Below are 17,302 nucleotides of genomic sequence, written 5' to 3' on the forward strand. Positions count from 1 at the left end.
TGAATTTTGGCCCATTCCTCCTGACAGAGCTGGTGTAACTGAGTCAGGTTTGTAGGCCTCCTTGCTCGCATACGCTTTTTCAGTTCTGCCCACACATTTTCTATAGGATTGAGGTCAGGGCTTTGTGATGGCCACTCCAATACCTTGACTTTGCTGTCCTTAAACCATTTTGCCACAACTTTGGAAGTATGCTTGGGGTCATTATCCATTTGGAAGACCCATTTGCGACCAAGCTTTAACTTCCTGACTGATGTCTTGAGATGTTGCTTCAATATATCCACATAATTTTCCTTCCTCATGATGCCATCTATTTTGTGAAGCGCACCAGTCCCTCCTGCAGCAAAGCACCCCCACAGCATGATGCTGCCACCCCTGTGCTTCACGGTTGGGATGGTGTTCTTCGGCTTGCAAGGACCCCCTTTTTCCTCCAAACATAACGATGGTCATTATAATATAATATGCCATTTAGCAGACGCTTTTATCCAAAGCGACTTACAGTCATGTGTGCATACATTTTTGTGTATGGGTGGTCCCGGGGATCGAACCCACTACCCTGGCGTTACAAGCGCCGTGCTCTACCAGCTGAGCTACAGAGGACCACACGTGAGGCCAAACTGTTCTATTTCTGTTTCATCAGACCAGAAGACATTTCTCAAAAAAGTGTGATCTTTGTCCCCATGTGCAGTTGCAAACCGTGGTCTGGCTTTTTTATGGCGGTTTTGGAGCAGTGGCTTCTTCCTTGCTGAGCGGCCTTGCAGGTTATGTCGATATAGGACTAGTTTTACTGTGGATATAGATACTTTTGTACCTGTTTCCTCCAGCATCTTCACAAGGTCCTTTGCTGTTGTTCTGGGATTGATTTGCACTTTTCACACCAAAGTACGTTCATCTCTAGGAGACAGAACGCGTCTCCTTCCTGAGCGGTATGATGGCTGCGTGGTCCCATGGTGTTTATGCTTGCGTACTATTGTTTGTACAGATGAACGTGGTACCTTCAGGCGTTTGGAAATTGCTCCAAAGGATTAACCAGACTTGTGGAGGTCTACAATTTTTTTTCTGTGGTCTTGGCTGATTTCTTTTGATTTTCCCATGATGTCAAGCAAAGAGGCACTGAGTTTGAAGGTAGGACTTGAAATATATCCACAGATACACCTCCAATTGACTCAAATGATGTCAATTAGCCTATCAGAAGCTTCTAAAGCCATGACATAATTTTCTGGAATTTTCCAAGCTGTTTAAAGGCACAGTCAACTTAGTGTATGTAAACATCTGACCCACTGGAATTGTGATACAGCAAATTATAAGTGAAATAATCTGTCTGCAAACAATTGTTGGAAAAATTACTTGTGTCATGCACAAAGTTGGTGTCCTAATTTTGTGGAGTGGTTGAAAAACGAGTTTCAACTGTATTACCATTAGTATCTATCTATTTATCCTGCTACTGGTCGCTATTACTCCTGTTTACATGTATATATTACCATTAGTATCTATCTATTTATCCTGCTACTGGTCACAGAACCTAGGTACGGCCGGCCAGATAGCTAGGTCTGGCAGGCTGACCAGATAGCTAGGTCCGGCCGGCCAGATAGGCCGGTTCATGCTTGAACATGATGTTAAAATAAGCCATTTATGTGTTGAATCATACAGTTTTAGTAGTCTTGTACATTTCTTAATGAAACACTTTGAATTACTTTATAAGACTATGAAGCTACACATTTTTTCTATTGCGTGACCCCACAGCAATTGTGGTGCAACCAAATCATGGGCTGGTGCCACTAACTGAAATCTTTTGTATGGAGCCCTGTGACTATGCTCTAACAATTAATAGATAGAACACTAGTCCCCAATTTGGAAATACTCAAGTTACTAAATGAAAAAAATGCTATATTAGATGACCGTTTTTAAACATTTTAAAAGATGCCGAGGTTAGAAGTGAAAGTAATCCAAAAGTAATCAGATTACGTTACTCATTCTGAGTAATCCAAAGGATTACGTTACTGATTACTTTATTTGTCATGTAACTAATCAGTAACAGATTAAAATTTTTAAGTAATCCACCCAACCCTGATACTCAGATACCTTAATGACAAAACTGTGAAGAAAAGAGTCTGGCAGAGAGAGGGAGAAAGGATCCAAACCCTTAGAAAAGGTGAAACAGCCAATATAAATGCTAATCATCAGTGAGTCATCTGAACTGAACAACTGTTGAGGAAACACACATGAAGCCCAGACATCCACGTGGATCTAACCAAACAGTATGTCAAAGTATAGATATTAGTGGAGACAATGAAAGAAACAAGTAAGAAGAGATGCCAGAGAGAGATTACTCATGGTACGGATGGTGGATGAAGGATACGGTCCGTGCTCTGGAAGACAACGCTGTCCTTCACAATTTCTCCCATGATGCACCCCACTGACCAGATGTCCACTGGGAACAGGAAGAAAACAAAAACAAACAAGCATGAACACACACGGAGGTCAAACATATGATTGGGTGTCTTATTTGTGAAACAAAATTAATCACATAACACTGATCATCAAAATCACAGACAGACAGACGGCACAGTGGTTAATGATGATGTGTCAATGGCAGAATAATGCTTTGAGTTATGAAATGGTTAAAATGCACGATTGGGGGGGGGGACATGCTGGGATGGGATGGGAAGGACAGGCTTCCAGGCTCCTCTCCCATGCTTAGGAGCACTGCTTATCAGTTTACACACCTGTCTGTGTGTGTGTTTGTGTGTGTTTGTGTGTGTGTGTGTGTGTGTGTGTGTGTGTGTGTGTGTGTGTGTGTGTGTGCGTGTGTATGGTAGGATGTGATGAGGTCAGTGGGTGGGTAGTGTTTGCGTTGGACTGTGTGCTTCTAACAAATGGTCTTCAACTCCTTCCCCTTTCAGCCCTATGATCATGTAAAGAGGTATTTTCTCTGATATGGTCAATGGGAAACTTTTAGTGCACTGGAACAATTTGCCTTCACTTCATACACAGGAAGCTAGCTTTAGCCATACATTAATCATATACAAAATAAATATATATGGCATACCATTCACTATGGAACACTGCTACATGCAAATTCTCCTATCAGAGTAATGCATCATAAGTGTAGCATACACACACATGAATACACACACACACACATTCACTCTCACACACACACACACACACACACATTCACACACACACATTCACATACACACACGGAAGGATGCAGTCTTTTCCAGGGAAGAGGATTTTGTGTGCAATCATCTCAGCCATGATGCAGCCAACAGACCACAGGTCCACTGCAGAGCGATACCATCCACACTTTTGAAATTATTCTGCTATTTGTTATCAAAGGTTTAACCAGGTTGTTCTGTATGGCTAGTGACAGCACTATGAGGAATTTGTCTAACACAGGGGTGTCAAACTCATTTTAGCTCAGGGGCCACATGGAGGAAAATCTATTCCCAAGTGGGCCGGACCGGTAAAATCATGGTATATATAACTTAAAAACAACAACTTCAGATTGTTTTCTTTGTTTTAATACTATCAACATAATACATAAAGCTGGAGCCTGAGGACAGTGTGTCCAAAATAGTACAAGCACAACATCACTATTAATCATAAAACACCTCAAGTTTATTTGAAAATTCTAAAGAAAAAGAACACACAAACACACAATGCCTCAGTGATTCACAGAACTGTTTCACAGATCACATAACTATATCAGGGTGTCATTTCTCAGGCAGAAATGTAGATACAAATAATGAAATCCTGTTCCCCAAACAAGTGCAAGAACCACAGAGTCAAGAATAGGTTAAATATACAAATCAAATCAAATCAATTAAAAACAATAGCACATCAACATAAAAACATATAAACATAAAGCTGGAGCCTGAGGACAGTGTGTCCAAAAGCACAACATCACTATTAATCATAAAACACCTCAAGCTATTTGAAATTCTGAGGACAAACAACACACAAACACACAATGCCTCAGTGATTCACAGAAGTACATCACAGATCACAGAATTATATCAGGGTGTCTCATGCAGCACTTTAAGTGGGGTTGCATAGTTTATTTGACTCCTGATTCCTGGCATCTTTTAGCTTTCACCAGCGCATCAATATCAGGCGTCACATCCTGAGTGGCAGCCAACTTCAGGATGTGATTCAAGTGCTTGTGCGTGAGCCTTGAGCGCAGCTTTGTTTTATTTATGCTCATTACAGAGAACTTGCTCACAAAGATATGTGGTTCCAAACATGCACAAAAGTTTGGCAGCGAGGGCTGTCAAGTTGGGGTAACCTGGCAAGAGATTCTGATAAAATGTGTCCAAGCCAGCTGCGGCAAATTTGCCCTTCAAATCTGAGTCACACTGCAAGTATATTATTTCAAGTTGGATGCTGACGGGCAGATCAGAGGGATTCACGGTTAATGGCGAACAAAAAACGTTGAAGTCTTTCTCCAGTTCAGCAAAAATCTGAAAGCGTTGCTCAAACTCCCTTAACAGTCCCGTTATTTTATCTTTGAACCGCTTCATGTCTGCCACATGTTGGGTCGCGCACACATTTTTCAGACAGGGGAAGTGAGCTGCATCACCACCGGCGAGTTGCGTCTCCCACAATGACAGCTTCAACTTGAAAGAACGTATGCTGTCATAATACTGCGTGGCAACTTTGTTGCACCCTTGCAGCTGTTTTTTCAAGTTATTCAGGTGCTCTGTAACATCCACCATAAATGCAAGGTCCTGCATCCATTCTGCGGAATGAAATTCTAACACTGGTTTGCCCTTTTCTTCCATGAACTGTTCAATTTCTTCTCGTAAATCAAAGAAACGCCTCAGCACAGCACCTCGGCTTAACCATCTTACCTCAGTGTGGTATGGCAGGCCATAGATGTGGTCTTTCTCTCTGAGAAGGCTGTCAAACTGACGTTGATTCAGGCTTCTGGATCGGATGAAATTAACAGTTTGGATAATATAATAATAATAATATAATATAATAATATAATACAAATAATAACCACCTTCATGACGTTATCCATCTTTAATGACTTGCAACACAAAGCCTCCTGGTGCAAAATACAGTGAAAAGTCCAAAAATCACGTCCTCCATTTGCAGATTGCACTTTCTCTCTGAACTTAGTCACAACGCCTGCTTTTTTCCCGATCATTGAGGGCGCACCATCTGGAGCCAGGCTGACAGCGCGGGACCAGTCCACTCCGACCCTGTCCAGCGCGCTGACGAGTGCAGTGAAAATATCAGCTGCTATCGTTGTATCTGTCATCGGCACCAACTCCACGAACTCCTCGGTGACGGTCAATGTGTCATCAACTCTGCGGATGAAAATGGCCAGTTGTGCAACATCTGTAATGTCCGTGCTTTCATCAATTGCAACCGAAAACGCAATAAATGACTTTACTTTTTGCTTCAACTGGCTGTCCAAATCCACTGAAAGATCGGAAATCCTGTCTGCAACTGTGTTTCTTGTCAGGCTGATATTTGCAAAAGCCTGGTGCTTTTCAGGGCACACAATCTCCGCTGCCTTCATCATGCATGTTTTTACAAATTCACCCTCACTAAATGGTTTTGAAGCCACTGCGATTTCATTAGCAATGAGGTAGCTAGCTTTCACTGCAGCGTCACTGATGTCTCGGCTGTGAGTAAACACAGACTGCTGTTTCTTCAGACCCGCCAACAGTTCATTCACCTTCTCTCTTCTCCGCTGTCCTTGAAAGTTGTCATATTTGTCGGCATGAAGACTCACATAGTGGCGACCAAGGTTATATTCTTTCAGCACTGCAACATGCTGTGAACACACCAAACATACAGCTTTCCCATTCAATTCCGTGAATAAATAGAAGGATGACAATTTTTCTTGGAACACTCTGCACTCTGCGTCCACTTTTCTCTTTTTTGACAGAGACATATTGGGGCAATGAGGGTGCCAAAGCACATAATGTTAAAAGTAGAAGCCGTAATAAATATTGCGGGCAAAACAAAGTAGCTCATCCGGACTGGCTGCACTTGCTTAACCTATTTGCTCTGCCCCGGTATAAACAATTTGCTTGCTTAACACAATTGCTATTCCGCCATCCAGTGGACACAATTGGAACAGCAGTTTCTTTTATTGAAAAATTGCAGCTCATTTTTATACTTTACAAAATCATCTCGCGGGCCGGATTAAACCCGTTTGCGGGCCTGATCCGGCCCACGGGCCGGACGTTTGACACCCCTGGTCTAACACATCTGCACCTTTAGGAATGGGACAGCTCTCTGTCCAGTGCTACAGATGGGACAAACACTGGTTAGTGGGTTAGTAGCATGCAGGTACAGAAACATGTACAGTCATAGGCTTTGTCCTAGTAATGGGATAGTTACATATCGGGATAATATTTTGACGATATATCATATATTTTTGACGATATATCGTATCTTTCTGACAATATCGCAATATTATTTTAAACTCCAGTATTTTTCCTTCATAGCTTGGAGAGAGAGAGAGAGAGAGAGAGAGAGAGAGAGAGAGAGAGAGAGAGAGAGAGAGAGAGAGAGAGAGAGAGAGAGAGAGAGAGAGAGAGAGAGAGAGAGAGAGAGAGAGAGAGAGAGAGAGACAGAGACAGAGACAGAGACAGAGACAGAGACAGAGACAGAGACAGAGACAGAGACAGAGAGAGATAAAATGTTTAGCCGAAAGCTATGAGTGGTAGTGATCATTAAACATGAATCATGTTCCAACAGTCCCCCAACTGCACACTGTAGAACTGGCCCTTGCCCTCACCCTCTCTCATACTGTTGCTGCCTCAGGGGCCGGAACCAGTCTGGGAGACACAGACATCGATGTGTTAGGACTGGTCCTAATATAATTCAAAATGGATGTCTCACTCAAATTTGCAAAGCATCCTTCTATCCATCTAGCCAAATTCTGTTATTGTAAGCAGAGTCCGAGAGTGAGTGCTCTGTGTGTGTGCTCTCTCTCTCTCTCTCTTTCTCTCACTCTCTCTGTGTGTGTGCTCTCTCAATTTCAATTCAATTTCAATTTAAGGGCTTTATTGGCATGGGAAACGTATGTTAACATTGCCAAAGCAAGTGAAGTAGATAGTAAACAAAAGTGAAATAAACAATAAATATTAACAGTAAACATTACACTCAGAAGTTCCAAAAGAAGAAAGACATTTCAAATGTCATATTTGTCACGGTTTCGGCCGAGGCTGCTCCTTCTCCTTGTTCGGGCAGGCTTCGGCGGTCGTCGTCCCCGGAGTACTAGCTGCCACCGTTCGTTGTTTCTGTGTTTGTTTGGTTTGGTCTGTTTTGGTACACCTGTTTCTCATTTTGTCTTGATTATGTGTCCTTTAAGTTCTCGTTGTTTCTGTCTTGTGGTTGTGTGTAACTGTTCCTTGTCAGCAGGTGCTTCCAGTCAGTTTGTGCTCTATTCCGTTTTGATAGAGAGTCCGCACTTGTTGTGCGTGTTTTGCATTTATACGCTGTGTGCGTTATTGTTCTCGTGCCTCCGGCTCTGTTTGTAGCCGTTCATTCTGTGGACTTTACTAAAGTATTTTTGGACTAGCATCTGTGTCCTGCATCTGATTCCTACACCACACCTATGCCCGCTCTGACAATATTATGTATATATACAGTGTTGTAACAATGTGCAAATAGTTCAAGTACAAAAGGGAAAATAAATAAACATAAAAATAGGTTGTATTTACAGTGGTGTTTGTTCTTCACTGGTTGACCTTTTCTTGTGGCAACAGGTCACAAATCTTGCTGCTGTGATGGCACACTGTGGTTTTTCAACAAGTAGATAAGGGAGTTTATCAAAATTGGGTTTGTTTTCGAATTCTTTGTGGATCTCTGTAATCTGAGGGAATATGTGTCACTAATATGGTCATACATTTGGCAGGAGGTTAGGAAGTGCAGCTCAGTTTCCACCTCATTTTGTGGGCAGTGTGCACATAGCCTGTCTTCTCTTGAGAGCCAAAGCTTTCCTTAAATTTGGGTCAGTCACAGTGGTCAGTTATTATGCCACTGTGTACTTGTGACACTCTGGCTCCAGGGACTCTGATTTATGGAGCCAGGGTTGTTCATTTTCATTTGGGTGTATTTCTATGTTGGGATTTCTAGTTGTGCATTTCTATGTTGTGGTGGTTCTTGATTATTCATGTGACTCCCAATCGGAGGTAACGAGTGACAGCTGTCGGCTCGTTATCTCTGATTGGGAGCCATATTTAAACTGTTGTGGTTTCACTGTGTGTTTGTGGGTTTTTGTTCCGTGTTCAGTCGTGTACTGTTGGACTTCACGTTTCGTCAGTGTTTATTGTTTTGGTTAGTGTACTTTATCTTAATAAAGTCATGTTCACTCAACGCGCTGCGCTTTGGTCTACTCATTCGTCAGACGACCGTGACAGAAAAACCCACCATAAAAGGACCAAGCAGCGTGTCCAGGAGCAAAGAGACTGGACATGGGAGGAGGCGCCTGGTAAGGAGATCGAGAGGCTGGCGATGGCCCAGGTGGGCAAATCGTGGTCCTGGGAGGACATGCTCGGGGGCAAGGGACCTTGGGGGAAGATCAAGGCCCTGGCGAGAGAGGAGCAACGGCGTCAGCAGGGTCATCGTTGGAAGGACGAGAGGCAACCCCAAAAAGTTTTTTGGGGGGCACATGGCTTAGGCGGCTGGGCAGCAGGAGGCTGCCACAGGGAGACGTGGAGAGAAGGCTATCGGATTACGGGAGCCATTGGCAGTAGAGGAAGGGAAGTTGTTGCGGCACGGCGTGAGAGACTGATGTGTGTTACCAGTCCGGTCCGGCCCGTTCCTGATCCCCAGTTAAAGCCAGTGGTGTGTGTTCCCAGTACGGACCGGCCTGTTCCTACTCCACGCATCAAGCCCACGGTGTGCGTCGCCAGTCCAGCCCGGCCTGTTCCTGCTCCACGCACAGAACCTACGGTGTGCGTCGACAGCCCAGCCCGGCCTGTTCCTGCTCCACGCACAGAACCTACGGTGTGCGTCGCCAGCCCAGCCCGGCCTGTTCCTGCTCCACGCACAGAACCTAAGGTGTGCGTCGCCAGCCCAGCCCGGCCTGTTCCTGCTCCACGCACAGAACCTACGGTGTGCGTCGCCAGCCCAGCCCGGCCTGTTCCTGCTCCACGCACAGAACCTACGGTGTGCGTCGCCAGCCCAGCCCGGCCGGTTCCTGCTCCACGCACCAGGGATATGGTGCGCCGCCAGCCCGGCCCGGCCTGTTCCGGCCACTCGCACCAGGGATACGGTGCGCGTCGCCAGCCCAGCCCGGCCTGTTCCTGCTCCACGCACCAGGGATATGGTGCGCTTCGCCAGCCCGGCCCGGCCTGTTCCGGCCACTCGCACCAGGGATACGGTGCGCGTCGCCAGCCCAGCCCGGCCTGTTCCTGCTCCACGCACCATAAAAAGCCCTGAGATGCGTGTCCTCAGCCTGGGACCACCAGTTCCGGCACCACGCATCAGGCCTACGGTGCGTCCCCAGGGCCCAGCATGCCCTGTTCCTTCTCCCCGCACTAGCCCTGAGATGCGTGTCCTCAGCCCGGTACCTCCAGTTCCGGCACCACGCACCAGGCCTACGGTGCGCCTCAGACGGCCAGAATCTGCCGTCTGCCCAACGGCGCCTGAACTGCCCGTCTGCCCAACGGCGCCTGAACTGCCCGTCTGCCCAACGGCGCCTGAACTGCCCGTCTGCCCAACGGCGCTTGAACTACCCGTCTGCCCTACGGCGCTAAAGCCGCCCGTCTGTACTGAGCCTGCAAAGCCGCCCGTCTGCCATGAGCCTTCAGAGCCGTCCGCCAGATCGGGAGCCGCTAGAGCCTTCCGCCAGACAGGAGCCGCTAGAGCCTTCCGCCAGACAGGATCAGCCAGAGCCGTCTGCCAGACAGGATCAGCCAGAGCCTTCCGCCAGACAGGATCAGCCAGAGCCTTCCGCCAGACAGGATCAGCCAGAGCCTTCCGCCAGCTATGAGCAGCCAGATCCGTCAGCCAGCCATGAGCAGCCAGAGCCTTCCGCCAGCCATGAGCAGCCAGATCCGTCAGCCAGCCATGAGCAGCCAGATCCGTCAGCCAGCCATGAGCAGCCAGATCCGTCAGCCAGCCATGAGCCGTCCAGCCAGGATCCGCCAGAGCCGTCCAGCCAGGATCCGCCAGAGCCGTCCAGCCAGGATCCGCCAGAGCCGTCCAGCCAGGATCCGCCAGAGCCGTCCAGCCAGGATCCGCCAGAGCCGTCCAGCCAGGATCCGCCAGAGCCGTCCAGCCAGGATCTGCCAGAGCCAGCCAGCCAGGATCTGCCAGAGCCAGCCAGCCAGGATCCGCCATTTAGTCCGGTACTGCCCCTTAGCCCTGTGCTGTCCCTTATCCTGGTGCTGTCCCTTATCCTGGTGCTGCCCCTTATCCTGGTGCTGCCCCTTATCCTGGTGCTGCCCCTTAGTCCGGTGCTGCCCCTTAGTCCGGTGCTGCCCCTTAGTCTGGTGCTGCCCCTTAGTCTGGTGCTGCCCCTTAGTCTGGTGCTGCCCCTTATCCTGGTGCTGCCCCTTCTCCTGGTGCTGCCCCTTAGTCCGGTGTTGCCCCTTAGTCCGGTGCTGCCTCTTAGTCCGGTGCTGCCCCTTAATCCAGTGGGGTTATATTGGAGGGTGGTCATTTGGAGGAGGCTACGTAAGCGGGTAGTGACTATGGTGGGGTGGGGACCACGACCAGTGCCAGAGCCGCCACCATGGACAGACGCCCACCCAGACCCTCCCCTAGACTGTATGCTGGTGCGCCCGGAGTTCGCACCTTTAGGGGGGGGTACTGTGACACTCTGGCTCCAGGGACTCTGATTTATGGAGCCAGGGTTGTTCATTTTCATTTGGGTGTATTTCTATGTTGGGATTTCTAGTTGTGCATTTCTATGTTGTGGTGGTTCTTGATTATTCATGTGACTCCCAATCGGAGGTAACGAGTGACAGCTGTCGGCTCGTTATCTCTGATTGGGAGCCATATTTAAACTGTTGTGGTTTCACTGTGTGTTTGTGGGTTTTTGTTCCGTGTTCAGTCGTGTACTGTTGGACTTCACGTTTCGTCAGTGTTTATTGTTTTGGTTAGTGTACTTTATCTTAATAAAGTCATGTTCACTCAACGCGCTGCGCTTTGGTCTACTCATTCGTCAGACGACCGTGACAGTACTCTCTGTTTAGGGGCAAATAGCATTCTAGTTTGCTCAGTTTTTTTGTTAATTCTTTCCAATGTGTCAAGTAATTCTCTTTTTGTTTTCTCATGATTTGGTTGGGTCTAATTGTGTTGTTGTTGTTGTCCTGTGTCTCTGTGGGGTCTGTTTGTGTTTGTGAACAGAGCCCCAGGACCAGCTTACTTAGGGGACTCTTCTCCAAGTTCATCTCTCTGTAGGTGATGGATTTGTTATGGAAGGTTTGGGAATAACTTCCTTTTAAGTGGTTATAGAATTTAACGGCTCTTTTATGGATTTTGATAATTAGTGGGTATCGGCCTAATTCTGCTCTGAATGCATTACTTGGTGTTTTTCGTTGTACACAGAGGATATTTTTGCAGAATTCTGCATGCAGTCTCAATTTGGTGTTTGTCCCATTCTTGGTTGGTGAGCGGACCCCAGACCTCACAACCATAAAGGGCAATGGGTTCTATAACTGATTCAAGTATTTTTTGCCAGATCCTAATTGGTATGTCAAATGTTATGTTCCTTTTGATGGCATAGAAGGCCCTTCTTGCCTTGTCTCTCAGATCGTTCACAGCTTTGTGGAAGTTACCTGTGGCGCTGATGTTTAGGCCGAGGTATGTGTCGTTTTTTGTGTGCTCTAGGGCAACGGTGTCTAGATGGAATTTGTATTTGTGGTCCTGGCAACTGGACCTTTTTTGGAACACCATTATTTTTGTCTTACTGAGATTTACTGTCAGGGCCCAGGTCTGACAGAATCTGTGCAGAAGATCTAGGTGCTGCTGTAGGCCCTCCTTGGTTGGTGACAGAAGCACCAGATCATCAGCAAACAGTAGACATTTGACTTCAGATTCTAGTATGGTGAGGCCGGGTGCTGCAGACTGTTCTACTGCCCTCGCAAATTCGTTGATATACAGTGAGGAGAACAAGTATTTGATACACTGCCGATTTTGCAGGTTTTCCTACTTACAAAGCATGTAGAGGTCTGTAATTTTTATCATAGGTACACTTCAACTGTGAGAGACGGAATCTAAAACAAAAATCCAGAAAATCACATTGTATGATTTTTAAGTAATTAATTTGCATTTTATTGCATGACATAAGTATTTGATCACCTACCAACCAGTAAGAATTCCAGGTCTCACAGACCTGTTAGTTTTTCTTTAAGAAGCCCTCCTGTTCTCCACTCATTACCTGTATTAACTGCACCTGTTTGAACTCGTTACCTGTATAAAATACACACCTGTCCACACACTCAATCAAACAGACTCCAACCTCTGCACAATGGCCAAGACCGGAGAGCTGTGTAAGGACATCAGGGATAAAATTGTAGACCTGCACAAGGCTGGGATGGGCTACAGGACAATAGGCAAGCAGCTTGGTGAGAAGGCAACAACTGTTGGCGCAATTATTAGAAAATGGAAGAAGTTCAAGATGACGGTCAATCATCCTCGGTCTGAGGCTCCATGCAAGATTTCACCTCGTGGGGCATCAATGATCATGAGGAAGGTGAGGGATCAGCCCAGAACTACACGGCAGGACCTGGTCAATGACCTGAAGAGAGCTGGGACCACAGTCTCAAAGAAAACCATTAGTAACACACAACGCCGTCATGGATTAAAATCCTGCAGCGCACGCAAGGTCCCCCTGCTCAAGCCAGCGCATGTCCAGGCCCGTCTGAAGTTTGCCAATGACCATCTGGATGATCCAGAGGAGGAATGGGAGAAGGTCATGTGGTCTGATGAGACAAAAATAGAGCTTTTTGGTCTAAACTCCACTCGCCGTGTTTGGAGGAAGAAGAAGGATGAGTACAACCCCAAGAACACCATCCCAACCGTGAAGCATGGAGGTGGAAACATCATTCTTTGGGGATGCTTTTCTGCAAAGGGGACAGGACGACTGCACCATATTGAGGGGAAGATGGATGGGGCCATGTATCGCGAGATCTTGGCCAACAACCTCCTTCCCTCAGTAAGAGCATTGAAGATGGGTCATGGCTGGGTCTTCCAGCATGACAACGACCCGAGACACACAGCCAGGGCAACTAAGGAGTGGCTCCGTAAGAAGCATCTCAAGGTCCTGGAGTGGCCTAGACCTGAACCCTATAGAAAATCTTTGGAGGGAGCTGAAAGTCCGTATTGCCCAGCGACAGCCCCGAAACCTGAAGGATCTGGAGAAGGTCTGTATGGAGGAGTGGGCCAAAATCCCTGCTGCAGTGTGTGCAAACCTGGTCAAGACCTACAGGAAACATATGATCTCTGTAATTGCAAACAAAGGTTTCTGTACCAAATATTAAGTTCTGCTTTTCTGATGTATCAAATACTTATGTCATGCAATAAAATGCAAATTAATTACTTAAAAATCATACAATGTGATTTTCTGGATTTTTGTTTTAGATTCCGTCTCTCACAGTTGAAGTGTACCTATGATATAAATTACAGACCTCTACATGATTTGTAAGTAGGAAAACCTGCAAAATCGGCAGTGTATCAAATACTTGTTCTCCCCACTGTATATGTTGAAAAGGGTGGGGCTTAACTGCATCCCTGTCTCACCCCACGACCCTGTGGAAAGAAATGTGTGTTTTTTGCCAATTATAACCACACACCTGTTGTTTCTGTACATGGATTTTATAATGTCATATGTTTTTCCCCCAACCCCACTTTCCATCAATTTATATAGCAGACCCTTATGCCAAATTGAGTCAAAACCACAGGCCTTTTTGGGTTGGAGGGTTTGTATTTTGTGCTGTAGTTCATTCAATTGGAGAATCCAGTGGGTTCTGGTAGTCTTTAATAGTTGATTCTAAGATTTGCATTTGATCATGTATATTTTTTTTGCTGTTTGTTCTTTGTTATAGGGCCAAAATGATTGGAGAAGTGGTTTACCCATACATCTCCATTTTGGATAGATAGCTCTTCGTGTTGTTGTTTGTTTAATGTTTTCCAATTTTCCCAGAAGTGGTTAGAGTCTATGGATTCTTCAATTACATTGATCTGATTTCTGACATGCTGTTCCTTCTTTTTCCATAGTGTATTTCTGTATTGTTTTAGTGATTCACCATAGTGAAGGCGTAGGCTCAGGTTTTCTGGGTCTCTATGTTTTTGGTTGGATAGGTTTCTCAATTTCTTTCTTAGGTTTTTGCATTCTTCATTGTTTTTGCTTTTCTTCGGTTTTCTGTTAAGAGATTTTTAGATTTCATAGGGAAGCTGAGAGGTCAAATATACTGTTTAGGTTTTCTACTGCCAAGTTTACACCTTCACTATTACAGTGGAACGTTTTGTCCAGGAAGATGTATAAAAGGGATTGAAATTGTTGTTGCCTATGGGTCATAGAGGCACAGTAAAAGGTAAAGGTAAGCATACTTTCCATTTTCACCTAAAGTTTCCTTTATTCATTCATTGATTAATAGAATATCTGGTTGCTATAAAAAATACGGTATAAAATACAATCATAGTTAAAGTGATAAATCAGCACCACTTTCTTTAATCGTCATAAAATAACCAGATAAATACACTGACTACAGTACATCTAACATGTTTTACCTTATACGGTACACGTAGTGAAATTGCCAAAACTACAATTAATATCATGCTGCTCCTTTTCTTCTGCATATTACTCTTCCAATGAGATATCAAGGTAGTGCCTCACGAAAGCAATAGTTAGGTCAACACTGGCATTATGGGAGATGAACCCCAGACAATCTTCAGAGAATGTTGACAGATGTCCCTCACAATGCTGCATGACAGACAATAGAATAAGATGATGATGATGATGATGACGACCGCCACACAACGACAACAAAGAATCATAATTCATGAAAGGGTAGTGAATTAAATGAAGTAGAATTTGTATGGTGGTTTGAGAGACTAAACAGTAGCAGTATCATCCAGCCCTTTTCAACAGACTGGAGTGTAGATTAATAGTAATCCCCTCATGAGTAAAACCATATTAGATTCACTCAGAGGGATTCAAAAGGACTACAAGGCACAATGAATACAGTCTGTATACAGTACATCAAAGCAACGTGTCTACATCATAACACCATAAGTGTTACTTTTAAATAGCCTACAACGCGTTTCCGGAGTAGTTCCTTACAATGTGCTAGCTATAGAGTACCACAGTATGAGTCATAATACCCATAACACCTATTGGTCAAACAAAGAAATGGTTCCAATCGTTTTTCCACCATTCATTTTTCCCATAGGGGATGTAAGAATCTCTGGATTAACTATCTAATGTTAGCTAAATTTAGTAATTAATAAAATTGGCAACATTTCTTTAAATTGACAATTCTGTGAACTGTCTTGTGCAATTTTTTTATTGACACAATACCAGTTTTTTATTTTTTTTAAATTCTTTTTTATTATTGGGGGTAGATCAGCTTTAATATATCAGATAGATTTTAACTTCCATCAATGTAATTGTCTGTATCGCTTCCAATCCCCCATGTTTTTTCTCTCTCTCGCATATATATACACACACATACAGTACATATCCTTTTTAAAAATATATTTCCCTTTATTACTTTCCAACCCCACCACCCCTTCCCTAATTGGAGTAAACTAGTGAACAACAACGCTTAGGCCTCTACTTCCAGCTTATACATACTATATACATTTTATGGACACAGTCAATTTTACAATAATTCTATTTTGTTTGTTTTTACTCCTGAACTTCCTCTATCCTCAAGCTCTCCGATAATTTTCATGATGTCCATCTGGTTTCCTTCTATATGCCATATCGTTCTAACTGTGCTCTTTCACAATACCTGTTAGCAATGGTGTCAGCTAGAGATGACATGCAGGAGCTTGCAGGGATTTGTAGTATACTTGAATGCTAATTAGCATTTTCAAATCTGAGAGTAAATAGAGCTGACTATATTGATAAAAGTCACCTTATCCAAGAGAGATTTACATGGTAATCATATAGCCACGACAGGGTAAGCCTACATGAAACACAGCCCTTATTTTAAGTGTTTCTAAAATTCCCTATGGGAAAAATGAATGGTGGAAAAACGATTGGAACCATTTCCCTGTTTGACCGCTATGTTTTATGGGAATTATGACACTTCCACTGTGGGGCTCAATAGGCACTACTGAATAACGGAATGCTATGGAATAGACCACACTTCCCAAGATGTCCCACAGGACAGAGAGCCCATTAAACATGAAGAGAATATTATCATAAACATTCACAATGCACTTTTTCCCATATTGCACAGTTGTAAGCACTTCAATCCACCAAGTCAATGCATTATTCCTACATTTTGTATTTTTGGCTCAACTGTTTGTGGACAAGGCACCAACTGGGTACAAGGCACAGTACAGTAGTGTATAGTGAAAGTCTCTTGCTTTGGAAACATTATTGGTGATTATGCTGCTGATTGGACAGATGGTCAAAAACTCGTGAGATGTGCCCAAAAGGTCAATGGCACCGCCTCAACAGTGTGATGGTAGGACATTACATTTCTCTGCTATAACAATGTCACACACATGTCCCTCTATTCACACATATACTGACACACACACACACACACACACACACACACACACACACACACACACACACACACACACACACACACACACACACACAATTGCACATTGATGTGTAAGCCTCCACTCAGTATCTCTCTTGAGCAAAGGCAGAGCAGTGTTATGGTCTCTACTGCCTCCTGTCTGTCTGTCTTTACTCCACAGTGACAGACTTGGCCAGGTTCCTGGGACAGTCCACCTGCAACCAGAGGAGAGAGAGTCAGCCATTAAACAAGACCAATACTGATGAGTAAAGGAGACAAGACTAGATACACATACAGCATAGGTGTATGGCAGTGTAGGCTCCTTATAAAAATACATTACAAAAGTTATATTCACGCACCAAATAATTGATTAAAACACACTGTTTTGCAATGAAGGTCTACAGTAGCCTCAACAGCACTCTGTAGGGTAGCACCATAGTGTAGCCGGAGGACAGCTAGCTTCTGTCCTCCTCTGGGTACATTGACTTCAATACAAAACCTAGGATGCTCATGGTTCTCACCACCTTCCATAGACTTATACAGTAATTATGACAACTTCCGCAGGGCATCCTCTTGCAGCATGAACTGACATGTTGTCCACCCAATCAAAGGAC

General features: G+C 44.8%; 1 protein-coding gene across 2 annotated transcripts in view; it reads right to left on the minus strand.

Annotated features, from left to right (window-relative positions):
* Nucleotides 1-16,150: 16,150 nt before the first annotated feature.
* The window catches only part of LOC123493088 (glutamine--fructose-6-phosphate aminotransferase [isomerizing] 2-like), a 36,343-nt gene continuing 35,191 nt past the window's right edge, over nt 16,151-17,302 (minus strand). For both annotated transcript variants that reach the window (XM_045226952.1, XM_045226951.1), the window contains one exon: nt 16,151-16,903. In XM_045226952.1, the coding sequence (XP_045082887.1) occupies nt 16,859-16,903 (45 nt within the window). In that variant the 3' untranslated portion in view covers nt 16,151-16,858. The remainder of the gene's footprint in view (nt 16,904-17,302) is intronic.

Source organism: Coregonus clupeaformis, chromosome 2, assembly GCF_020615455.1.
Source record: "Coregonus clupeaformis isolate EN_2021a chromosome 2, ASM2061545v1, whole genome shotgun sequence".
In the NCBI taxonomy this organism is placed as follows: domain Eukaryota; kingdom Metazoa; phylum Chordata; class Actinopteri; order Salmoniformes; family Salmonidae; genus Coregonus; species Coregonus clupeaformis.